Source organism: Salmo salar, chromosome ssa06, assembly GCF_905237065.1.
Source record: "Salmo salar chromosome ssa06, Ssal_v3.1, whole genome shotgun sequence".
In the NCBI taxonomy this organism is placed as follows: Eukaryota; Metazoa; Chordata; class Actinopteri; order Salmoniformes; family Salmonidae; genus Salmo; species Salmo salar.
Genome location: NC_059447.1, coordinates 37886292 through 37913667, shown reverse-complemented (window position 1 = coordinate 37913667; position 27376 = coordinate 37886292). Strand labels below are relative to the sequence as shown.

Here is a 27376-nt window from a genome sequence, read left to right as displayed (position 1 = left end):
AGGGATGCCACCCGTTAGATAAAATACGGAACGTATTTCACTGAAATAATAAACGTTTCGTTTTCAAAATGATAGTTTCCGGATTCGACCATATTAATGACCAAAGGCTTGTATTTCTGTGTGTTATTATGTTATAATTAAGTCTATGATTTGATATTTGATAGAGCAGTCTGACTGAGCGATGGTAGGCAGCAGCAGGCTCGTAAGCATTCATTCAAACAGCACCTTCGTGCGTTTTGCCAGCAGCTCTTCGCAATTCTTCAAGCATTGCGCTGTTTATGACTTCAAGCCTATCAACTCCCAAGATTAGGCTGGTGTAACCGATGTGAAATGGCTAGCTAGTTAGCGGGTGCACGCTAATAGCTTTTCAAACGTCACTCGCTCTGAGACTTGGAGTAGTTGTTCCCCTTGCTCTACATGGGTAACGCTGCTTCGAGGGTGGCTGTTGTCGATGTGTTCCTGGTTCGAGCCCAGGTAGGAGCGAGGAGAGGGACGGAAGCTATACTGTTACACTGGCAATACTAAAGTGCCTATATGTAACGGCTGTCGTAGAGAGGGGACCAAAGCGCAGCGTGTTGATTGCTCATGATGAATATTTATTTTAACTCAGAACACTATAGAAAAAATAACAATGCGAAAACGAAAGCACACAGTTCTGTCGGGTACAGAAAACTTAACAGAAGACAACTACCTACAAACACAGGTGGGAAAAGGCTGCCTAAGTATGATTCCTAATCAGAGACAACGATAGACAGCTGCCTCTGATTAGGAACCCTACTCGGCCCAAAACAAAGAAATACAAAATGTAGAATGCCCACCCCACACCCTGATCTAACAAAATAGAGAAATAACCCGTCTCTCTCAGGTCAGTGCGTGACACTATAAGAACATCCAATAGTCAAAGGTATATGAAATACAAATCGTATAGAGAGAAATAGTCCTATAATTCCTATAATAACTTCAACCTAAAACTTCTTACCTGGGAATTTTGAAGACTCATGTTAAAAGTAACCACCAGCTTTCATATGTTCTCATGTTCTGAGCAAGGAAATAAAACATTAGCTTTTTTACATGGCACATATTGCACTTTTACTTTCTTCTCCAACACTTTGTTTTTGCATTATTTAAACCAAAATGAACATGTTTCATTATTTATTTGAGGCTAAATTGATAGTATTTATGTATTATATTAAGTTAAAATAAGTGTTAATTCAGTATTGTTGTAATTGTCATTATTACAAATAAATAAATCGGCCGATTAATCGGTACAGGCTTTTTTGGCCCACCAATAATCGGTATCAGCATTTCGGTCCTCCAATAATCGGTATCGGCATCGGCGTTGAAAAATCATAATCGGCCGACCTCTACAATCTACTGCAGAGATAGCCTGCAGAGTTCTGTCCTACTATCCTGGTCTGTACCCAAACAATTTGAACTTCTACTTTTAAAAATCCACCTCTCTAAAAACAAGTCTCTCACCGTTGCCGCCTGCTATAGACCACCCTCTGCCCCCAGCTGTGCTCTGGACACCATATGTGAACTGATTGCCCCCCATCTATCTTCAGAGCTCGTGCTGCTAGGTGACCTAAACTGGGACATGCTTAACACCCCAGCCATCCTACAATCTAAGCCTGATGCCCTCAATCTCACACAAATTATCAATGAACCTACCAGGTACCACCCCAAAGCCGTAAACACGGGCACCCTCATAGATTTCATCCTAACCAACTTGCCCTCTAAATACACCTCTGCTGTTTTCAACCAAGATCTCAGCGATCATAGCAGCACCCACCTGTAGCAGCAGCAGATATATCTCACTGGTCACCCCCAAAGCCAATTCCTCCTTCGGCCCTCTCTCCTTACAGTTCTCTGCTGCCAATGACTGTAACGAACTACAAAAATCTCTGAAACTGGAAACACTTATCTCCCTCACTAGCTTTAAGCACCAGCTGTCAGAGCAGCTCACAGATTACTGCACCTGTACATAGCCCATCTATAATTTAGCCCAAACAACTACCTCTTCCCCTTATTTATTTATTTTGCTCCTTTGCACTCCATTATTTATATTTCTACTTTGCACTTTCTTCCAATGCAAATCTACCATTCCAGTGTTTTACTTGCTATATTGTATGTACTTCGCCACCATGGCCTTTGTTTTGCCTTTACCTCCCTTATCTCACCTCATTTGCTCACATTGTATATAGACTTATTTTGTATTGACTGTATGTTTGTTTTACTCCATGTGTAACTCTGTGTTGTTTTATGTGTCAAACTGCTTTGCTTTATCTTGGCCAGGTCGCAATTGTAAATGAGAACTTGTTCTCAACTTGCCTACCTGGTTAAATAAAGGTGAAATAATATATATATATTTTAATTCATCTACACCGATTGAAGTGAATTTTATTGATGTGGACGTCAATAAGGGATCATAGCTTTCACCTGGTCAGTCTATGTCATGGAAAGAGCAGGTGTTCTTAATGTTTTGTACACTCAGTGTATATTTAGTTCATTTAGCAGGTGTTCTTATCACACCATAGTGCCATCAGACTTCTGATACCAATGCAGGGTAAAAGGGGGGGCACACAGTGTGAACCGCTATAAAAAAAAATGATAAAAAAAAGTTTTTCATATTTTGAAAACAATTGCAAAATACATTGGTGTAGCTCGGCCCAGTGTAATTCAAATGACAAAATAATGAATTGTGTATTTCAAATACAGGTAACAGAAATACTGCCCATCTCTGGGTATTCATAGTGAGGCAGCACAGCGCAGGGAGAGGACAGGCCAGACATGGTGGTTCCCTGGTGTTCTGGGTTGTGTTTTCTGAGCCCTACTGTGTTGTCTGTCCGTATTCAGGCAGGAGGCCTGTAACACTGTTCTGACGCTGTTATTGTTACCATTTATTCCGGGGAATAAATGTTATTCCTAATCTTTTCCGGGGAATCGTAAGTGTATACAGCACCTTGCTGGGCCCATGCGAACAGACTTGAATGTAATATGAATACTACAAGAGCGACATGTTTTCTGTGTGAACATGATTCAGATAGTCATGACAAACATTTTGTTCCTCATTTATATTTGGGATGAGTGGAATGTCGGTTCCAGTGAATTTTTTTGAACAACATGTTCCCACCTCATGAGAAACTACCCTCCAGTGAAATGTTCCCGGTTGACATCATCCCAATTCTCTATGAGGTTAGACCTGATTCCCGGCATTACATTTCCATGGCACAGCAGCAATTTCAGTAACATGAACAGCATGTCAATCTAAGGGCAGTGAGTGCTAGTGATGAGCAGTGAATCGAAGGCATTTCCCACTGAGTCAGCGGGATTGCAGGCTGGTGATTGTGTTAGACAAAGGACACTTAGGGTCAGCAGCACTCTGTCCACTCACAAACACATTTTAAGGCCTCGGGGGATGGGTCTCTGATCTCCATGGCCTCTTTGCGCTTCTAAGAAACAACTTTCTTTCAAGAGACAGATTTTCATTTGGTCCTCACTCTATGAAAATGTTTTACTCTAGCATCTTGTCTCCATTGCTACTTTTAAATGTTTGAAATATATATATATACATGTATATATAGCCTATATATACAAAAGTACTTGGACACCCTTTCAAATTAGTGGATTCGGCTATTTCAGCCACACCCATTCCTGACAGGTATATAAAATCGAGCACACAGCCATGCAATCTCCATAGACAAACACTGGCAGTAGAATGGCCCGTACTGAAGAGCTCAGTGACTTTCAACGTGGCACCGTCATAGGATGCCACCTTTCCAACAAGTCAGTTGGTCAAATGTCAGCCCTTCTAGAGCTGCCCCGGTCAACTGTAGGTGCTGTTATTGTGAAGTGGAAACGTCTAGGAGCAACAACGGCTCAGAATGGGGCCGCCAAGTGCTGAAGGGCGTAGTGCATAAAAATCATCTACCGAGCTCCAAACTGCCTCTGGAAGCAACGTCAGCACAAGTACTGTTCGTCGGGAGCTTCATGAAATGGGTTTCCATGGCCGAGCAGCCACACACAAGCCTAAGATCCCCATGTGCAATGCCAAGCGTCGGCTGGACTGGTGTAAAGCTTGCTGGCATTGGACTCTGGAGCAGTGGAAACGCGTTCTCTGGAGTGATGAATCACTCTTCACCATCTGGCAGTCCGACAGACGAATCTCGGTTTGGTGGATACCAGGAGAACGCTACCTGCCCCAATGCATAGTGCCAACTGTGAAGTTTGGTGGAGGAGGAATAATGGTCTGGGTCTATTTTCATGGTTTGGGGTAGGCCACTTAGTTCCAGTAAAGGGAAATCTTAATGCTACAGAATACAATGACATTCTAGATGATTCTGTGCTTCCAACTTTGTGCAAACTATTTGGGGAAGGCCTTTTTCTGTTTCAGCATGACAATGCCCCGTTCACAAAGTGAGGTCCATAAAGAAATGGTTTCTCGAGATCGGTGTGGAAGAACTTGACTGGCCTGCACAGAGCCCTGACCTCAACCCCATCGGACACCTTTGGGATGAATTGGAACGACTGACTGCGAGCCAGGCCTAATCACCCAACATCAGTGCCCGACCTCACTATTGCTCTTGTGGCTGAATTGTAGTCCCCGCAGCAATGTTCCAATATCTAGTGGAAAGCCTTCCCAGAAGAGTGGAGGCTGTTATAGCAGCAAAGGGGAGACCAACTCCATATTAATGATTTTGGAATGAGATGTTCGATGAGCAGGTGTCCACATACTTTTGGTCATGTAGTGTATATATAGTTACAGCCTGAATTTAAAGTGTATTACATGTATATATTGTGTCATTGGCCTACACACAATAACCAATAATGACAGAATTGGAAATTCGTTTTTAGAAATGTTTACTAATTCATTAAAGTTAAAAATCTGTAATGTCTTGAGTCAATAAATAATCAACCCCTTTCTTTATGGCAAGCCAAAATAAGTTCAGGAGTACAAATATTGCATGGACTCACTCTGTGTGCAATAATATTTTTGAATAACTACCTCATCTCTGTACCCCACACATACAATTATCTGTAAGGTCCCTGTCAAACACAGATTCAACCACAAAGACAAAGGAAGTTTTCCAATGCCTGGCAAAGGTCGTCAGCTATTGGTAGATGGGTAAAACAAAACAAAAATAGACATTGAATATCCCTTTGAGCATGGTGAAGTTAGTATTACACTTTGGATGATGTATCAATACACCCAGTCACTATATACCCAGAGGAAGGAAACCGTTCAGGGATTTCACCGTGAGGCCAGTGGTGACTTTAAAATAGTTACAGAGTCTAATGGCTGTGATAGGAGAAAACTGAGGATGGATCAACAACATTGTAGTTACTCCACAATACTAAGCTAATTGACAGAGGGAAAAGAAGGAAGCCTGTACAGAATACAAATATTCAAAAACATGCATCCTGTTTGCAATAACACACTAAAGTAATACTGCAAAAAATGGGGCAAGGAAAGAAACTTGTTTGGGGCAAATCCATCACAACACATCACTGAGTACCACTCTTCATATTTTCAAGCATGGTTGTGGCTGCATCATGTTATGGATATGCTTGTCATCGGCAATGCTTGTTTTTTATAAAAAATAAACAGAATAGAGCTAAGCACATGCAAAATCTGGTTCAGTCTGCTATCAACAGACACTGGGAGACAAATTGACCTTTCAGTAGGACAATAACCTAAAACTCAAGCCCAAATACCGGAGTTGCTTACAAAAACGACATTGAATATTCCTGAGTGGCCTTGTTACAGTTTTGACTGAAATCGGCATTAAAATCTATGGTAAGACTTTAAAATGGCTGTCTAGCAATGATCAACAACCAACTTGACAGAGCTTCCAAGAGTTTAAAAAGAATAATGGGCAAATATTGTACAATCCAGTTGTGCAAAAATCTTACCCAGAAGAAATTACAGCTGTGATCACTGCCAAAGGGGGTTCTAACATGTATTGACTCAGGGATGTGAATAGGGGGTTCTAACATGTATTGACTCAGGGATATGAATACTTATATAAATTAGATCATTCTCTATTTCATTTTCAATAAATTTGCAAACATTTCTAAAAACATGTTTTCACTTTGTCATTATGGGGTATTGTGTGTAGAGGATGAGAAAAAAAAGAAGATTTAATCCCATTTGAATTCAGGCTGTAACACAACAAAATGTGGAATAAGTATGAAATATGAATACTTTCTGAAGGCAATGTATATACTAGAATTTGAAATAGTAAAATATCAAGAGGTATAGGCTACATCCCCATTTGGTAATATTGGACCACAGGTCATTGTGTTGTGTAGTATATCTGTGCCATTGCAGTAGTATCTGCCTCATAGGTTATTTTAGTTGGACTAAATGAAGATCTCAAACTCTCCCAGTTACATTGTTTGAATGGAAACTTGCCATCTGGAAAGCAGAGCAGCACTCCCCAACTGTGATTGTAAACCAAAACAGATACGCCCTCCCTCCCAGGCCCACGCCATGAGTCCCAACATGCCAACAGCCAAGCGGAAGGCTATTTCTGTCTGCGGTCGGCCGGTCCAGCCGCCCCCTCCTCCACTGACCTAATGCTGAGTGCAGCGGCCCGCTCCGCTGCCTGGGCCCTACAGGGGCCCGTCCAGGAGGGGAAGTGGGAGGGTCAGACGCCATGTGTGAAGTTCTCAGTCATGGCCAGTGGCGAATTTATTAGACTTATGGGAAAGTTACGGTGTTTGAAATGGGGGAATTTTGGGGGGCGGGGAGGAAGAAGAGTTAAGGATGAGGAAGTCCCCCTCCTCTTTCTGCAGTGCTGCAGTAGTCAGTCTCACACTGTTTTCTTTTGTGCAGTTCTGAGTGCGGTGAGACCCATATGGCCTGAGACACACATGGAAAAGGAGGCTTTTTTCCCTGTCTTTTTCCAGCTTATTTTGGCGAGTACTGTCAGCTATTTTTAGCCATACAGTTGACCTCCTCTGGCTTACTTGTGGTGAGTCAGTGAGTGTTTATTGAGGTTCAAGTTATAAATGTGTAATGTGGTAGCATACCAGTTTTTTCTCTATTCCACATACATTTCAGTTTTTTCTCATTCCTCACAATCCTCTTTTCATCACCACTGAGGATTTTTCAATTTCAACTTCTTCTGTTCTAACTCCTGTTGTGCTGAACTGCTTTTAAGTCTTACTATTTCCTGATAGGACATAATGATTATTTTATTTTTTTATCTCACCACTGTCTGTGTCTTCTCATGAATGATCCAGATAACAATCAGATCACAGGCTTTGCCTCCCATGTCTGTTAGTTTTTTTCTACAGATGTGTCCCAACAAGTCTCAAATGAGTCTGCATTGTAATCGGATTTGACATGGCTTAGCTACTTAGCATCAAATTGCATCTACACCAACCACGAGGACAAACACAATAGACCATGGATCCACGAGGACACTTTTAACCCCCAGGATAGGGTGGAATTATTACTTCGATGACACTCAATGCTTAGTCATGTGCACTATGTGGCTCACTTTCTACCCTAGGTGGTGACACAGTACATCCCAATTCAGAGGACCGCAAGTGAACTCGGACGAGGCAGGCTTTGAGCTGTCGCCTCGGCCCCAACAGAGGTGGCCTCATGCTCACTAGGGGTTTAACCTTTGAAGAATCTATAGGGGACAAGTATTGATTTCTACACTATTGTGAAACCAATCCACTGCCAGTAGGCTTTGTGGGTTACACAGAATCAAACCCCTGCTGAGATAGCAGAGTTGTTAATTGTGTCAGGAAGAGGTCAGCTCTTGAGTCATACAGGCAGCCCATTGTCCGGACATGTTAACACCCGCATCTGCCTCTTGGTCGTAATTTACTGACGGAAAATCATCTGCCTCAGGCATCTATGGGAAGAGAAATATTGTCATGTGCCCGTACATAATGTCATAACTAGGCATCAAGTTACTCAGTGGGACAGACACGCACCCAGGGTATGCTGATTACAGGAACATAAATTAACTAACGCTCATAGTTCAGGATTATTGCACTTTCATGAAACCAAATTATCTTGATTAAAAGGGAAATTTCGTTTAAGAATGAATGTAATCTGTGTGATTTAGTTGGTAGAGCATGGGGCTTTCATCGCCAGAGTTGTGGGTTTGATTCCTGGAGCCACCCATACGTAAAAAGTATGCACGCAGGACTAAATCGCTTTGGATAAAAGCGTCTGCTAAATGGCATATATTTTTATTAATCTGGCTCCATTAAATTGGCACGTAGTTACCTTAACTTGTAACAAAATTCATGCATTTTACAATGTATTATTTATTATTGAATATTTGAAATAATAATAATAATTGAAATATCAAGTTATGGCGGTTCTAGTAGTTATGGAATTCCAGCGCCTCTAGTGCTGGACTCCCGAGTGGCGCAGCGGTCTAAGGCAGTGCATTTCAGTTCTAGAGGCGTCACTACAGACACCCTGGTTTGAATCCAGGCTGTATCACAACTGGCTGTGATTGGGACTACTGTTGGGCGGCGCACAATTGGCCGGGTTTCTCCTTATATGGTTCCTTTAGAAACCCCCACCTCTCCTTATATGGTTCCTTTAGAAACCGCCCCACTTCTCCTTATATGGTACCTTTTGAAACCTTCACTTGTTCTTATATGGTTCCTTTCTAAATGCCCACCCTTTTCGAAACCCCCACTTTTCCTGACATGCACTTCACTGAGAGATGACATATCAGCAGTGGCATGTATTCATGGATGCCAATCAAATCAAACTTTATTTGTCACAGGGGCCTATTACAACAAGTGTAGACATTACCGTGAAATGCTTACTTACAAGCCCTTAACCAACAGTGCAGTTAAGATAATATTTACCAAGTACACTAAAATAAAAAGTAATAATAAAAAGTAACACAATAAGAATAACAGTAACGAGGCTATATATAGGGGGCACCGGTACCGAGTCAGTGTGCAGGGGTACAGGCTAGTTGAGGTAATCTGTACATGTAGGTGGTGGCGAAGTGACTATGCATAGATAACAAACAGCGAGTAGCAGCAGTGTACAAAAGGGAGGGGGGGTCAATGTAAATTGTCCGGTGGCGATTTTATTAATTGTTCAGCAGTATTATGGCTTGGGGTAGAAGCTGTTGAGGAGCCTTTTGGTCCTAGACTTGGCGCTCCGGTACCGCTTGCCACGGTAGCAGAGAGAACAGTCTATAACTTGGGTGACTGGAGTCTCTGAGAATTGTATGGGCTTTCCTCTGACACCGCTTATTATATAGGTCCTGGATGTCAGGAAGCTTGGCCCCAGTGATGTATTGGGCCGTTCGCACTACCCTCTGTAGCGCCTTACGGTCAGGTGATAAGCAGTTGCCATATCAGGTGGTGATGCAACCGGTCAGGATGCTCGATGATGTTGAAATGTTGAAGTTGAAATGGTGCTGGAATTGTGGAGGCAGCTCCTGTTTTCTTTGTGACTTGCGGTAACTCTCTGTGGTTCTAAATCAATAGTTGTTTAGTAGTCCAAAAATGTTGCAAACATTAACTTGCTTGATCATGCTGTAGGTCATGTAACTGTCTGTTACATGCAATATGCTTTGTGGACTTCACTGGACAGATGTTGCTCTCCAGTTTTGTGATAAAACAAAGGTGTGGTTGAATTTATATAGCCACTGTGTCTTCTTATTGTCTCAGCCTTTAGGCCTATATATCACGGTCCCAATGCGCAACTATGGCTTCCCCAGTGATTTTACCCACACACTGCTACTGCATATCAGTAGGGGGCAGCATAGGGATGACTGCTCTGGGAGATAAAGTCGCAACTGGACCCTATTGCTTCAGTGTGCCTGTTTTCCATATCTTAAGGCTGCCACTCCAGTGAAGAGCCACTGATCTATAAATACCTGTCCTGTTATTGTTTAGCCCCAACCAACACTGCACTCTGCTCACCAATTAGCGTCACCACGGCAACCCACTCCAATGAGATGCAAACTTTCAAGCTGACAAACAAGTCTCAATCTGGTTTACATGTTAATCTATACTTACCTTTTTAGAGAATATTTTTTCTCATTGTTGAAGTGATGGTAGTCTCATTTCACAGCCACTGTGCCTCTACCACAAAAAGTGATTTGGGAGGGCATTCAATGCTAAAAATATATTTTCTTTGAGTTCCAGTTTGGAAGGCAGCACCATGACCTATTGAGTTGTACAGCAGCACTGCCAGACAGTGTCCTCTCCTTGCTCCCTCTCGTACTGTCACAGGTAAACCCAGATAACACCTCAAGGTTGTCTCACCCCGTATAAATATTTTCCTCCTCTACCACTATGCTGTAAATCATCAATGGGGGATTGAACATTTACTTTCAATTTACTTTAAAGGGCTTCTTATAATCCAACATGTGTATTATTTTAATTGATAATATACTTTCCTTAATGCCTTTTCAAGATCAAGTTAAACCCAAACATCAACATAGAGGTTGGGTTAGAAAGCAAAAATACTAAATTACCGAAATAACAATGGTGACACATGGCTGAAGTTTCCTTTCCTTTAGGGATCAGTCATTTTGAATAAAAATAAAGGCACTGCCAGGGTTTGGAACAGAACATTCTTGAAAATGGCATGTAATTGGCTTCCAACAACATCAGTGAGGAATTCGAAGTGACTCCCTCCAGCTAATGCACTGCAGCGCCATCTACTGCTGCTCTGTGGTTGGTTCTATGAAGAAAGTAATGGAATAGAAATATCAAATAAAGAACAGTGGCTCACTTCAATTCTTACACAGAAATATTTGGCAGATGAAATACACAGTGGTGTGTATTTAATAGTCAAGGGTGTTTGTTGCCATCTTTCTCACCAGTAGTAGTATTGTATTGACTGATTTTATGTCCAGGCATTGGGTCCAGTATCTCATTATCATCATTTGCAATAAATATAAATGTGACAGCAGCAATCCAGCTGAGGTACTTTACAGTGATCAGTGTGTCACGTTTGCCCATCCCTGTGTGCGTGCGTGGTCGTGTGTGTGATCTGATTGTGCGTGCATGTGTGTGTGTATGTGTATGTAAGTGTGCGTGCATGCATCCATGTGTGTGTGTTGAAGATGATGTGACCCACACAGCCAGAGGATTGCCTTTTCGTAGACTCTTCTTGGCAGCTGCCTGCGTGTCACATAGCCTTCATGGCCTTCAAAGAGAAGTCAGAGGCCTACAGGGATTTCCCTCTGGCTTTCCCACCATGTGCACTGCGCTGCAGAGAGCCTAGCAGGGGATGAGGAGCAGAGCAGCAGGAATGAGAAGGTAGTGGGTGTAGAGGAGATTCCTCTGTGAAAATCAAGGAAAACCAAGAGCCAGCCATTGTATCAGCATGCTCCCCGTGGTAGTACAATCTTTATTTATCATTATAATAAATACTAGTGTCTGGATTTACAGAGTCCACTGTAATGTCGAGGCACTGTAATCACCAATGGCTAGGCTAGCAAGTCTATTTCCTTTGAGATAGGTTTCCTCCAGTGTCAGATCCGTGGCTTGGCCTCTTAGATAGCATCTTAGGTGGAAGGCGATACACCTCGTTCCTGGACTGACAGACAGGGTCAACCTGTGCCAACTACGCAGACCTCTCTCAATAATGAATAACACTAGGCTAAGGGCTTGTAATCTCAATGTTTTATAACCTGCAATCAATCAGCCCAAACACTCAACCCTGACGCTCTATGCTCATGTGTTCTAGCTAGGCAGTCAGGCCTTGATCCAACTTGGCATTTATCTTGGTTGTATCAACATGACAGGTGGTTTATGTAGCCAAAACCAAGTCCATTTATTTTATTTGCCCAGAATTGGGCTTAGAGCTGTGGCAAGACCTACTAACTCTCTTCACATGTGGGTACCTGTAGCCAGATCACATTGAACATGTGGGTATCTTAGCTATGCTCTACACACACACTCTCTCTCTCTCTCTCTCTCTCTCTCTCTCTCTCTCTCTCTCTCTTTCTCTCTCACTTGCTCTCTCTCTCTCTCTTGCTCGCTCTCTCTTTCTTTCTCTCTCTTTCTCTCTCTCTCTTTCTCTCGCTCTCTCTCACTCTTTCTCTCACTCACTTAAAGCAAGTCTTTGTTTCATAGCGAACACCAGTGTGATGCAGAGGCATGAGCAGCAGATTCTGCCACATTGCATCTGAACTTGGTTAGAGCACACGTCATGTACCTTCGGGGGAAGACAGAGGATTGCTTCAGTGTTTGGTCTCTAATGAGAAACCATAGCCTGCTAGTGGTGCCTTAAATCAGTTTGAGTGTCTTATAAGGGTTTGTCAACCATGTTATTGCTGGCTATTTATACTGTGGTTCTTCTTATGCGTTGTAAGCTAAAGTGACCATGTTGATTGCTGAATCTGGTTTCATCTTCATTTGGTTCTTTGTACTGTAACCTGAGAACGCTTCACTAGATGTAACTCGGTAGTTACACACTTTTTTGGACTCAACACTCGGGATTTGATACTAAAAAGGCTTTGATGTTCAAAGGCATTCTCTTTGGGGGAAAGAAGTGGAAATATTCATTGTGAAAGATAATTTAGGACATAGGGTCAACAGTCCAATGAGATCAATATAAGTCATAGTGTAAATGTATGTTTTCTCGTCATGACAACATATGGCATCAGCCAGGAGAAAAACCTAGTATGCAGTACAGGAAAAACGTAATGGGGCTTATGGCCCGGCACATACTGTAAGTTTAATGAGCCGTTATTGGTATGCAGGGAAGGTACATGTCTGCACAGCCATCTCAGTAATGGAGTGTTGTGTTGTGTTGAAGTAGCTTCCTAACTGAAAGGTTAGACCCATCAGTATGGCATCCACTGGAAATGTCATGTTTGTTCTGGCAATTGTCTGGAAAAGATGTGGCAGGTCAGTTGTAGAGCTACATTCTTCTCTTCTCATTTTCATTATATTTCATGATGAGTGATGAGTACATTTTGGTAGAAATGACTAATGACAGATTTTTCATTGAAAGTAATCCAGTAAACAACTCTCGCAAGGTTTGCAAGTTTATCCAAACAAAAACCCAGGCTATTCCAATTGATATGATCTACATCTGGTTGTTCAAGGAGCCAGAACGCCCCATAGTTATGGCATGGCATGGTTCCTGGTCTGTCTTTTGCCAACAACAAGCTATCTAAGGAACAAGACTGTCTTGAGCGCTAAACTATATTTAACAGACCTGCAGAGTACCACAGACCATGTACCAAGAGGATTCATCTAGAGGGTACACGTCCATCCTAGCCAAAGGTGCACCTGACGTTTTTGGACTGGTGCACACTTGGCTAACTGAATACAGCCAGGCAGGCCGATGCATTGCAGAGCGATAAACTCTTTGCATGGAGGATATAAAAGACTGTATAGTGTTAATAATGGAACTCAGCCTGAGTTTGGAGACGCTTTATCTTTATTTACATGCATCGCCGATAAGACTGGTTTATTTGGCCAGCCGGAGCATCTTAAGTGAAGAGAGAGGCAGTCCTTCATCTCCTGCACAGCCCTAGTTGTAAACAACACTAATGCGTGTACTTCAGCTGACTGAGACTGTAAACTAAGAAGTATTGGGATTTGAGTATGGATTGAAGATCAACAGCACATTGAAAGCTGACATTAGTCTTGGCAAAGAGTCCAGGAATCACATTACAAACCCTCTCCTAGCTGCAAACAAACCATCTCCTAGCTGCAAACAAACCCTCTCCTAGCTGCAAACAAACCCTTTCCTAGCTGCAAACAAACCCTCTCCTAGCTGCAAACAAACCCTCTCCTAGCTGCAAACAAACCCTCTCCTAGCTGCAAACAAACCCTTTCCTAGCTGCAAACAAACCCTCTCCTAGCTGCAAACAAACCCTCTCCTAGCTGCAAACAAACCCTCTCCTAGCTGCAAACAAACCCTCTCCTAGCTGCAAACAAACCCTCTCCTAGCTGCAAACAAACCCTCTCCTAGCTGCAAACAAACCCTCTCCTAGCTGCAAACAAACCCTTTCCTAGCTGCAAACAAACTCTCTCCTAGCTGCAAACAAACCCTCTCCTAGCTGCAAACAAACCCTTTCCTAGCTGCAAACAAACCGTCGCCTAGCTGCAAACAAACCCTCTCCTAGCTGCAAACAAACCCTCTCCTAGCTGCAAACAAACCCTCTCCTAGCTGCAAACAAACCCTCTCCTAGCTGCAAACAAACCCTCTCCTAGCTGCAAACAAACCCTCTCCTAGCTGCAAACAAACCCTCTCCTAGCTGCAAACAAACCCTCTCCTAGCTGCAAACAAACCCTCTCCTAGCTGCAAACAAACCCTTTCCTAGCTGCAAACAAACTCTCTCCTAGCTGCAAACAAACCCTCTCCTAGCTGCAAACAAACCCTCTCCTAGCTGCAAACAAACCCTCTCCTAGCTGCAAACAAACCCTCTCCTAGCTGCAAACAAACCCTTTCCTAGCTGCAAACAAACCCTTTCCTAGCTGCAAACAAACCCTCTCCTAGCTGCAAACACACCCTTTCCTAGCTGCAAACAAACCCTCTCCTAGTTGTACCGTATATCAACTGAGTTAAGTAGCAGCTTTCTCATTTGATTTCCCCATCTTGATAATGTGCCTCGTGTGGTAGAGAGCACAGACCTCATTGTGTAAAACTATCTTTGTCCGTCTTCTATTATGAGGTTTTTCTGGCACTGCTACTCATATCAAAGGACTATGGAGATTTATATGTGTGTTGTAGATAAATAACAATATTTCCATTTTGGACTGTGTCTTTATCCAGAGTCATCCTGCAACACAGCTGGTTCTCTTTTTACCCAGCATAACACCCTGGAGACAGACAGGAGAAATGGGACTGGTGCCGCTCCATCCTCTGGGAGGCTGGAGCACATTATAGAGGGAGTAGATTCTGGGTTTGGATGGAGGGGATAGAAGGATGATATGTTTGGCTCCATGGCACATCATTTCAGCATTTTGTTAAGCCATTGTGTTGCATAAATCACTCAGCAAACTGTAGGCTTTGCGTACGCGTTGATGGAATTGACTATTATATGAGGAAAGTGTTTCTGATATGTTTTATGGCATCACTATCTGAAATAGGACATTCAAATGGGTGATAAGGGAAGTGGCACATCTGTCTGGTACAAGGTGCTAGAAATAACTGGTTTTGACATCCCAAACAGTATATCACTTAAATGATTAGAATGATTTGGATTTTTTTATATATTTCCCCCCCTCATCAAAATAAAAAAAGCACACTTACTTCGATATGTATCTCCAAGCATCAGTTTACACATCAAGCTGACATAAATATTCACATTCTTTCATCGCTTGCACTCTCTACCCTTAAAACCACATGTTCTGACATTCAAAAAAGATATTCTGTACTAGTGGTGTGAATTTGAGAGAAGAACCATAATGACCTAGGCTACTGCTGAGATGTGCTAAACAGTTGCTTTGGTTACTCATGAGGAGCTGTGCTGAGCGCACGCTGAGATGGGAGGACTGGGACCAGAATGCTGTCATTGTCCGTAGCCACGTCTCATACCTCTCCCGGTCTGCCAGCTCCCAGTGGGAGTCTACCAAGACTATCTTCAGCACTGAAACATGAATGCAAGAAGAAGAACAAACAAAGATCCGCCTTAGTTTTAACACAGCTGGAGTTTGTTTTAGAGATGGAAGGTGCCTTGCAGCTCAGATGTCTTGTGTTTCTGCTTTTGGACGACAGGTTTCAGAAGCCAGACACTGTAGTAGCTATAGGGTAAGGCCATTTTATATTACTCTCTGGCACTTGAAGGGTAACGTTGTGTTGTTCTACATAGCATATTTCTATCTGAACGTCCCGCTGAACATGCCCCAGCTGTGGAGCCTTGTGCCCAGCCTAAACTCTACAATGCTGTCTACACACTCCTTATCACACTCTTACTCTGGGATAAGAGCCACAGAAAGACATGTATAGAACATATGGTTTTACATCTATCTGTCAGCTGGAGCTGGGATGTAAGAAGGTTCTGTAGAAATGCTAATGATGTGGTAGTCAAAATGAGCCAGGGACAGAAGCTGAGGTATAGCAGCTGTTCTAGCAGACAAAGTGAAGTTAGCAGGGTCGATGAAGGTCGTCGGTTGCAGGAGGAGAGGATGAATAGCTAAGGTTAAGGTGATGTCCCGTTTGAAAGTAGTCAGAGGGATATGGTGGGTGGTACAAGGTGGTATAACATTTTGGTAAGGTAACGCTAGGAAAGAGGAGAAGTCAGGATTTAGCTGCACTGCAGGCAAGGTTTGTCTCGTCAATATTCTGACAGCATTGGGGTGGCAGGTAGCCTAGTGGTTAGAGCATTGGGCCAGTAATCGAAACGTTGCTGGATTGAATCCCTGAGCTGACAAGGTAAAAATCTGTCATTCTGACCAAGGCAGTTAAACCACTGTTCCCTGGTAGGCTGTCATTGTAAATAAGAATTTGTTCTTAACTGACTTGCCTGGTTAAATAAAGGAAACATTAAAAAAAAACATCCCTGCGGCAGTTTCTCTGGCAGGTGCAAATGTCTGCACTATTGATAGAAAGCTGTCTGTTGATGAGCAGCAGATTTACTCTCTGTTCTCAGAGGAATGAGAAAGGCTGCGCTTCACCAGAGATCACAGGCTTCCTCTAACTTCAATCAAACCCAATCTTGGTTTGGACAGATTGGAATCTGAGGCTGCATCAGATGGGGGTGGTCAGTTCTTGGCCTGACAGTAAAGCTGAGATGTGTCTTGTGGACATGACCTTTTCTATAGTAAATAGTACATCCAGAATATGGGTTGATGAAGTGATGGTAGTAAGACCAAAAGGATAGTGGAATCCAATACTATACAAAACTTGGGAAATATATTACTCATTAGAACCGTACAATGTTCTAAGACCTTTTACATCTGGTACATTCATCTGTTAAAATAAGTCATTTGGCTTTTAGCGTGATTCTTATTGATCAGCATCAGATTAAATGTTAACATGGCACATGAATCTTTAACTTTATTGTCAAGCTCCCTTCTGCTTCAGTTCCATAGTGATCTCCATGCAATCAACTGTTAAGTAAGTTAAACTGTTATAAGTAAATGAAATTATTCAATTGGCAGCCAAGTTTGTCACATGATTAATAACTCCTGCTGTAAAATGACACAATGTTCCCATCTCCCCAGCAACAACTGACAACAGCAGCTCTATCTGCCCTGCTGGTTTCCCGGAGACCCGGCCTAGCTCCTCCAGCATGGAGTCCCAGGGGAGTCTGGGAGTGGAGGGGGACTTCAGCCTGCAGCTGGCGCTGCTGGTGCCCAGTCTCCGGAGCGAGGCAGTGACCCACGAGCTGGAGGATCTGACTATGCAGCCCAGTCCCAGCCTGCCGCCTCTCAAAGAGCGTAAGAACGGTGAGTAGTAGACCATTCAGTCACCTAGGACAATCACCTAGGGCAGGGCTGTCCAATCCTCTTCCTGGAGATCTACTGTCCTGTAGGTTTTCAGTCCAACCATAATTTAGCAAATCCGATTCAGCTAGTTAAGGTCTTGTAGAGCAGCTAATTAGTAGAATCAGGTGTGGTAAATTAGGGTTGGACTGAAAACCCACAGGACGGTAGCTCTCCAGGAAGAGGGTTGGGCAGCCCTGACCTAGGGCATGCATCTGAAATGGCACCCTATGGCCTAGCCTATATAGTGTCATATACTGATGTAGGATCTTACTTTGATCACCCTGTTTGTTGCAGGAAATGCAAACTTGGCTGCCAATTGAATAGTGTATTCAAGGTTTAAAAAGGCTTCTAAAGTTTGTAATTTCCACTTTGCATACCTAATTTCCAATTTGTAAATGCATACCTAGTATCAGGAGGATGACTGGTGAAAACACAGAGGGTGAATCAATTGTGCTTGATTCCTCAAAATGCATTGAAGCAGATCCGAGGCTCTGAAAAATCAAGGAAATACGATTGAAATGAACCCAGAGACTCTGGTTTCTACGTCATCCACCAGAGAGCAAGCCTGCCCTGACAGTGAGAAAACAAACTCCTCTCCACTCCAGAGAGATTTGTTTGTGGAGAGAAGTGGGGAATTAGACTGGAATTGCATCTGGAAGCCAACACATAATCACAGCTTGAACGGTTCCTGACATCAAGTCCCAAAGTCAGTCCTCTCCTTGGGCCACTAAGTGTTTTGTTTGTTGGTTGCTCTCAGAAAAGCAGCTTTTTAGGTGGGCGTTATTAATGAGTTAAACATGATAAATTAGATGCAGATTCGGATGAACAGACTTCAACAAAAGTCAATGAACGGGTTGAGCCTCTAGTTTAACTTTTCACTAATGATGAATTCCTTTGCTAATATTTCCCAGTGCATTTTTCTTGAAATTGTGGACCTTCAGTATCTTGAGATCTCCTCTGTTATCTCACTCTCCTAACCCTCTGGTTCTCACAACCACAGCCAGAACCCCAGTCTGGAAATGTTCCCCTGGCATGTGAACCATAGTGAGGGGTAGCACTGGGGCAGTGTCTGGTGGGCAGGCTGGCACTCACCCACCCTGAGTGGTACCCTGTCATTTTCCCAGTCCCTAGAGAGGGCACAGTCAGGGATGGAGGGTATGGAGTGGAGACCACTGGTCCCCCCAACCTTACTGCCCAAGAGATAGACACGGGAAAAACTCAAATGTGTTGCACTCTACGGCTTGTTGATGATGTGATGATGTAGTGGAGATTTTTGATTTGTTCCGTTTCAAAATGCATGCCTCTGGCCAAGTTTAATTTCTCGTGTACTGACCCTTACTACCCTCCCCTCACAAGCCCGTCCCTCAGAATTCCGACTGGGACTCAACACAGACTATGATGTCTTTTATCACCAGGATAATAGAGGAAGTTCGCTGTTTGTTTTCTCTTCTGGTTAATGTCTGATTAATAATTTCCAATGCAGCCCACGTGATACACGGGACCCAACATTTTTGTATTGATAGCGATGCACATTGGACATCATACTAACCTTGATTAAAGTGTTTACTCCATATAGTATGCGCTTGTGGAGGCCCTTGACATTGCAACATCAACTCACCACTTTAGTGGGGAGCACTCATTGGCCAGTGTCTCTGCTTGGTACTCCATCTTGTGCCACTCTCTGTATTGGTTTCCACTTTCTTCTTGCTCTGGGCTGCAGACACATTGATCCCATCGCAGGCCAGGTCTGAGCTCCATGAATCTCTCCCCACCAGGGCTGTTTCTCCCTCCCTGGGCCCCAGCAGGAGCTGACACAGTCAGGCACGTCACAGGGAGCATCTGGGGCGCCTAGAGCACAGACTGCATCCTGTCTTTCTTCCTAAGAGGAAAACCCCTGTAGTGGATTCACCTGCACAACAGGGGATAGAATCAGGATCAGGACCGGCTCTATAAAGGAGCTTGCTTTCATTTAAGCAGCATTCCTAATCCATTTGAACACATGGTACCGGCCAGTCATTTCCTTTCGGGTCTGTATCTTTGTTAGTGTCATAATATGACTACAGCTGTTTATCTAGACATTCAGTTTGCAGTTGTGTCATTTTATAGCATTGTAAGGTTAACATGTTCATGAGTGTTCCCAAGTTGTCCTTGAACATTGACATGGGTGAAATATACCAGGGCGAAATGGATTGGAATGGAAATAGAAGCAGCATGCCAGTTCATGTTGGCTGCCCTCTGCCCTTTAACCTGCAGTGTTAGGGAGTAGGGAGGGACACACATGTCTGGACTTCAAGCGTATGACTCATACTTCCTGTATGTGAATGCTAACCGGCTGGAAATGACCACCTATTCATCTGTTATCACTCTTCGGTGTTCTCTCTTCCCTGTTGTCCCTTTACAAGTCTCCTCTGGGTGGGTGATATTTCTCTTTGCTGTTATTTGTTCTCGGACACAGAGACCAGGTTGATATATGTTCTCCTAGACAACGTTGTGGAGGAGACACAAGGTTGAATGCAACCACCTCCTATTTCTAATGTTGACATTTCATCTATTTTGTTTGAAATCCAAAAGAAAATATTGATACTTTTCCCTTATGTCAATATTAGTCTGCAACAGCTACGGTCGGGTCTACACAAATGAAAACAATCGATAAGATTGTATTAATGTCATGTTTGTGCTTTGAGTGTAGTGATGTAGTGGAAATAATGAAATGTAATTGATAGCAATAACAAGAATGTGCTAAATGTCAGAAATACACTTTACAACTGGGAAAAGTGACAAAGATAAACATCGATGTCCCAGGGGCCTCGGCAATGTTTGTTTTTGTCATTCTTATCCAGTGACACAACATGGTATGAAGAAGAAAAAAACTCCTGGCTCGTTTTCTCATGGAGCTTTTCATCCTCTCACTCAAAAGTCACAAATACTCAATGTTTTTGGGCCAAGAAAGACATAAGAAGTCCTTCAGTTCAGTGAGACTTTAGAAGTTAAAATTACATTTCAATACATGCAGTTAGTTAGCATATTTCATGATTTGGTTGAAAGTATGACTTACTTTTATAGACTTTTAGGACAGCAGTTGGGTTGGTCAAAAGGTTGTATTGTTCTCTGTGTTGTTTTGGTAATTAAAGTTGCTTGACTCATTGTATTTAGTTCTAATGAGGCTGGTGTTGAAAGAGCAGAGCCCTGAGAGCTGAGCAGAGTGACCCAGCAGGGGTTAACAGTGGCTCGTCTGTCTGTGTTCCCTCCTCCTCCTGACTCTTACTGGCTGAGCCCAGCCAGAGCATGAGTGAGCGCACACTCGCTCCCGCTGAGACCAACACAAAGACAGGCAGAGAGAGACTGGAGAGACTGGAAAGAGAGGGAGGGACTGTACGTACCAGACTGTGAGAAACAGATCTCTTACCATACACTCCTAGCTGGGTGTTTTCCCTCATTACCAAACCCTCATGCTGGTCCTCGTTCCTCACTGCCCTGATCACTCCATGGGACTCCAGACCCGGCGCTAAGCGACCAGGCTCTCTCCTCCTCTATGGCGTGCCTCGACGTGGAGACCCCCGCCGTCTGCAGGGGTAAATTTAAATCAGGTGCCCATGTCTCTCTCTGTCTTTCCTTTTCTCCCTCCTCATTCTTTCACTCTCTCTTTCTATCGCTTACCTTTTCACTCTTTCTTCCTCTCTCTGCTAGGTAGCATCACTACGTTGTTGGCATGAAGCCCAGTATCAACATAAATCAGTATCCATTTTGGTTTCCTCTACGGTTGTCTCCAAAAATGTTGTGTGTTTAGGACTTTTTAACTACAGTATATTCTCACTAGAAGGCAAATAGTTGTTAAAGTCCTCAGCAAAATAATGGAGTTACAGTGAAATGTGTATTGCTTTATGGGTTTAGGTCTGCTTTTCAGTCAACTTGATTACCTTGAATGAAATATACAGCTACCTGTATGGCTTTATGGGTTTAGGTCTGCTTTTCAGTCAACTTGATTACCTTGAATGAAATATACAGCTACTTATAGGCCTTGACCAACTTGCCCAACGGCAGTGATGTCAGAGTAATCTGTACTGATTAATTGATGATAACACCTTGACGATGGACTAGGACAACGACAGAGAGCCCCACCAGGAAATGGTAGGGCATTACAGGAGGAATAGCTATTAAATGATGTCCAGCATCCGTTTGAGACTGGACTAACAGCACCACAATAGTGTAAAGAGTTGTTGTTTTCTATTAGAAACAAACAAAGTCAAAATGAGGGGGAGATGAGGCCAGAATGAGGGAGGGGACTAGGGAGGTGGGTTTATATAGCGTATCATATTATTAGGATCCTTAAACCCAGGACTCTGTGTTCACTTCTTATGACGACAAATAACTACAGAGCTCAGTGTTACCCTCAGGCTATCAGCTTAGCATGATGTCACCACTTAGTTAGTAACTTTTCCTGAGCGATAGCATTCTGCTGTGCAGTATGTTGGCTGGGAGGAATAGCCCCCAGTGAAATGCTAAACCTGGAAATGCTGTAGCTCCACATTCTGTTCGTGATCTGCATACCGTCACAGGGCAGCTCCTGATTGTATTAGGTGTTTCAAAGAACAACTCGGTGTGTAAAGAAAAGGTGATATGACTCTATTACCTGGCTTCAATATAAGTCCTATTTAAAAGGTATTGTGTTCCCCTCGGGTCATAGGTGTAGAATCATGCTTGGATGAGTTGGATGGATCTGGATTGAATCTATTGCCAGTGTTTTATTCCTCATCGATCTTCGAGAATATATCAAACAACAAACTGACTCATCGAGTGAATGAGCATTTGTAAGGGCACGGAGCACAGCTGAGCTGCGAGGAGAATACTGTATATTTCCCGCAGTAATGTCAACATAGCTTATGTCAGTGTCCGACTGTTTCTATAACAGTGTAGCCATAACAAAACAGATTCTCTTTTATATTTACGCAGAGTGTTTCTAGGGAAAAGTCAGGCCAAGAGATCTAACGGTAGACTTTGTCCAGAGATGAGTTTTGTTGAGACGAATATGGGCAGGGGATTAGAGATAGCATCAAGAGACAGGGATTTTAGTAAAGCCTATGTACACTCTGAGGTTTGTGAAGTACCTCTGTTTATGTTGTGCTGGAGAGCAGGGGAGTACAGCCGACTTGTATCACACAGAGGTTAGCCAGGATTCATTGAGAACAGCACTATTGACATCAGCTTAACAAATGTAAGGAGCACCTCAGGCATAGGCTGTACTGCCACGTTGATGTCAAGAATAACAACTTGAAATGGCAGTATTGTTCTCATAAATCGTCAATTATCTTTTAGCATTCTTTTCCAGTCGAGTCAAAGTGGGTAACATGAATATTGAAACCAACCAATGGTAATTCTCTCCTATCTTCCAGAATTATCTTTCTGTGTCGGTGCCACGCTGGTGTGCAGGTTGATGTGTATTGTCATGAGTCTTGTCCTGGAGGCAGCACTGAGCGATTTTCCCCTTAGATTTTCCCCCAAAGTCACAATTTTGTAAAAATTAATGAAAACAAACATGAGCTTTTTGGTGTTCATTTAAAGTTAGGGTTAGGCATTAGGGTTAGCAGTGTGGTTGAAGTTAGGGTCAAAATCTGATTTTATGTCTTTGTGGCTGTTCCAGCTAGTGACCACTGCAGAACTTCCTCCAGAACAAGATTCATGACAAAAAACGCTGACCTGACCCTGGTGTGAACGTGTAATGGGAACCATGGATAAGGAGCAGGAACACATTGTTCTGAGCCCTGGAGGCGCAGGGGTCTTGTTAAAGTTATGGGGGGCTCTGAGAATGGACTCAGTTGCTCCCCTGCCTCGGCTCCCTGGGACTCTCTGTGCTCCTCTGTCCACCAGTGGGAGCGGGTCCCCCCCACTCTGTACAATGCTTTGGGTTCCAGTCCAGTCCCGGCCCCCACCCCCATGCCACCTCCAGACTCCATGGTTCCCAGGCCTTCTTCTCACAGCTGCCCAGTTTATTTTAGCTGGAGTGAGTCACGTTGACCTGGTCAGACACAGTGACTGTCCCAGGGGACTAGAGCAGAGCATGCCTGGGTGTGTGTGTAGTATGTAGTGTTTAGTGTGTGTGTGTGTGTGTTTGACTGTGCATTGACCATCTGGCCATAGCCAATGAGCAGTCTACTCCAGCAGCAGTCCGACCTCACTATGAACACAGTGCCTTGGTGATGATAAGGGCCCCAACGTTCTTCACAGCGCCGCGTCGTTTGTCACCATCAACCGTCACCTTCCTCTTCAAATATTTTTGTTGAGGATCACTGTTATTCCACTGAAATAACACGTCCACACTCGCCTGTTTATACATGTTTAAACTGGGCCCGCATTGCAGTTTATTATGATGGGAAAATAACATTGGGTGCCGTCCAAGGATTTGGAGCCTCCTGCATAAGAGGCCTTCTTGTCTTTTTATGTTCCAAGGACTTCATGGATCAGTGCTTACCGCTCCAAAACAAGACTACACATCTCACTTTTTATGGAGCAGCACTTACCAAAGAGACCGAGTTCACTCAGTCCTGGGATGACATCATCTCCAACTCGGAGGTGACTCGGACATATGAACATTGCACTGTAATTAGTCTTCAGGGTTTGTTATTTCTACAGTGGTACTTGAGAAAGACTCATCCCTTGCCTGTGTCTATCTATGTTTGTATTTCAAGTTGAACATCTATGTAAAGTTACCTCGGCATTTGCATCCCAGTCCGTCCTCAGTATGTCCTTGTCTTCACTTTATTTGAAGAGAGCTTGTAAAGCCCATGTAATCCCTCGAAAGTAAACTCAGTGTCAAGAAGAGTGTTATTGCTAATTGTCTGCTAGGTTAACCATGGAGAAAGTCTGTAGGCTGTCTCTATAGGATGTCTTAGGTGGAGGAACAGGACTTCCTGTTTTGTTCTGGCTGGACTGTGACGTGGTGTGTCAACACAAATTGGTGACTTGTACATTTTTTCGGGTCCATTACACAATTTTCTTCTTCATAACGAATCGTGTCCAGTACACAATGTTCTTTATAAGGAATTCCAATTTGTTGTGGCTAAAGTTAGCTAGGTGGCTAACGTTAGCTAGGCTAGGGATTAGGGTTAGGGGTTAAGGTTAGGGTTAGCTAACATGCTAGCTAAGTAGTTAAAAAGTAGTAAATTGATACAAAGTTGCTAATTAGCTAAAATGTCAAAGTTGTCCATTATGTGAGTCGAATATGCAACGTTTGGGTTGCTAGACCTTCACGTTATACGCCCACCTATCCTCCCCGACCAACCTCCCTCCTATTGTTTCTGTCTTAAGTAACCTTCTGTCTTTATCTGTGGGTTGGGTGTGTAGTAGAACTGGACGGACCAAATCCATATTGCGATAAATTACCAGAATTTTATAACATGAAAGTGCACCAGTGACTGGTATCGATCATTTTCAGTTCATCGTCCCAGCTCTAGGATGTAAATGGAGGGTCGTCTGCACCTGGTCCCAGATATGTTTATGCTGTCTAGCTAATTCCTATGGTCATTGGTGTGGCGGCAAAAACAGATCTGGGACCAGGCTAGTTAGGTTAGAGGTCAACCTATGCCCATCTCTGCTTCTCTCCCACAGTCCTCCAGCGCCGCCTGCAGCAGAGACGCACCCGTGAGCAGCTAGTGGAGCAGGGAATCATGCCACGTGAGTATAACCACTGAGCATTGGGCACCGCCACTCTCAAACCACCAAGGATTTAATATACTGTAACTCACCTCTACCAGAGTTAAGGTTATTGGTCTGGCATGTAGGAAAAGTATAACTGCACCCACACCACAGTCATTAAAGTGGGTCTTGGTTCCAGAAAGCTTTCAGAAAATGTCATACAATTATTACCTAAATTAATACCATAGATTGAACTACATGCTGTCTGATTTGCTACTATTATGACAACCATACAGGAGTGGAATTCTGCCACCACTGATGTCTCGACCACCCTCCACCACAACCTCGTCATGATGTTTGTAGAATAAATAAGTACTCGGAATGGCCCAAGGTCTTAACCCACAGTGAGGCATACATCGGTGGCCAGTGGCATACCAGAAACCAAAAGGCATACTGAAAACCTCCACACCCGGCTCTCAAAGTCAGCAAAGAGGAGCAGAATCCTTCCTCTTGCTGCCCTTACTGGATCAGTCTCTCTGGGAGCCAGTGGGTTGCAGACTAGAGCAGACAGACTGATAAGAAAGCAGACAGCAGACAGACACAGAGAGAGGGAGAACAGTGGTGCAGCTAAGTTATTTGTGGCTAGAGCCGCAGGAGCCCCAGACCAGAGACCTCTCAGTGCTGGGAGTGTGCTCTGTCTTGTCCTGTGCAGCCCTAAGAGGCCTCCTCCATGTGGACTCTAAGCTCCTCTTATTAGGCTCCACAATCAGAGCTGTATGAGTCAGCGACAGGGCCTGCGCAGGAGGTCAGTAACCCCCACTGCGGCCCTAGCACAGGCCACACAGGAACACTGGGTGAATCACTCTGGTTCTCCCACACAGAGGACTTACAATAGGTATGCAGGCCAGGGCTTGGGTGACGCTCGGGAATGCTTAGCTCTGCTCCTCTGAGTTTGACGCACTCCCTCTGACTAAGAAGAATCACTGGTCAGTGTGTGTTCAGACCTCAGTGTGTATGTGTGTAGAGAGCAAACAGTGCTTGTGTTAGCTAGAGGTGACTAACGGGTGTAGCCGTGCCGTGCCAACAACAGGATAAGTGTGTCTGATAAGACTGTCTCACTCGTTGGATGAGTGGCGCATTCAGAGACATCCTGTCCTACTCCCGTCAGCTATTGTGTAGTAGCAAAGTCATCCTCTCTTCCAAAGAAATAACACACACTATTGTCTCTCCCTTGTTGTCGTCAGCTTGTCATCAAGTACAACTACATCATGTCTCAAATATGAACTTTCAAGAGGACGAGTTTACTTTTTACCCATTAGAAGTTATGGGTAGTTACACTGAGCTCCAAAAGTAATGGGACAGTGACACACTTTTTGTTGTTTTGGCTCTGTACTCCAGCACTTTGGATTTGAAATGATACAATGACTATGAGGTTAAGGTGCAGACTGTCAGCTTTCATATGATGTTTTTTTCCATCTATGTTGGGTGAACTATTTAGAAATGACAGCACTTTTTGTACATAGTCCCCCCATTCTAAGGGACCAAAGGTATTGGGACAAATTCACTTATATGTGTATTAAAGTAGTCAAAAGTTTTTGTATTTTCTCCCATATTACTAGCACACAATGATTGCAGCAAGTTTTTGACTCTGCAAAGTTTTTGGATGCATTTGCTGTTTGTTTTGGTTGCGGGTTGTGTTTCAGATTATTTTGTGCCCAATAGAAATGAATGGTAAATAATGTATTGTGTCATTTTGCAGTCACTTTTATTGTAAATAAGAATATAATGTCTCTAAATGCTTCTACATTAATGTGGATGCTACCATGATTACGGATAATCCTGAATGAATCATAAATAATAATGAGTGAAAATGTTATAGGTATAATGGTGAGAGGTTAGCATATCTTGGGGGTATGATATTTGTGCGTCTGTAACTTTCTCACTCATCATTATTCTCCGTACTAATGGTAGCATCCACATTAATGTAGAAGTGTTTAGAAACATTTATATTATTTTCTTTTTTATACCTTTTATTTAAGTAGTCAAGTCAGTTAAGAACAAATTCTTATCTATAATGACAGCCTAGGAACAGTGGGTTAACTGCCTTGTTCAAGGGTAGAACGACAGATTTTTACCTTGTCAGCTTGGGGATTCGATCTAGCAACCTTTTGGTTACTGGCCCACACACTAGGCTACCTGCCGCCCCATTATTTTCCAATAATTGGGCACAAAATAATCTGAAACATAACCAAAACATACAGAAAATGCATCCAAACAAGTTTGTAGAGTCACAAGCTTGATGTATTCATTGCTTGCTAGAAATATGGGACCAAATAATACA

At 43.3% G+C, this 27376-nt stretch overlaps 1 protein-coding gene and 1 long non-coding RNA gene across 4 annotated transcripts in view; one reads left to right on the top strand and one right to left on the bottom strand.

Moving 5' to 3' along the window:
* LOC123743442 (uncharacterized) overlaps positions 1 to 20615 on the bottom strand; it is a 32675-nt gene extending 12060 nt beyond the window's left edge. Inside the window, exons 1-2 of the long non-coding RNA XR_006770229.1 lie at positions 20462 to 20615; positions 19025 to 19315 (exon numbers count right to left, since the gene is read on the bottom strand). This is a non-coding gene — a long non-coding RNA (uncharacterized lncRNA). The remainder of the gene's footprint in view (positions 1 to 19024; positions 19316 to 20461) is intronic.
* Positions 1 to 27376, top strand: part of LOC106607362 (myocardin-related transcription factor B) — a 45245-nt gene that overhangs the window by 7042 nt on the left and 10827 nt on the right. The window contains exons 2-3 of one of the 3 annotated variants that reach the window (XM_014204264.2): positions 17143 to 17367; positions 25009 to 25074. In XM_014204264.2, coding sequence (XP_014059739.2) covers positions 17211 to 17367; positions 25009 to 25074 — 223 coding nt within the window. In that variant the 5' untranslated portion in view covers positions 17143 to 17210. Of the gene's footprint in view, positions 1 to 17142; positions 17368 to 20704; positions 20994 to 25008; positions 25075 to 27376 lie in introns of those variants that run through there. The other 2 variants (XM_014204266.2, XM_014204265.2) reach the window with 2 other exon arrangements.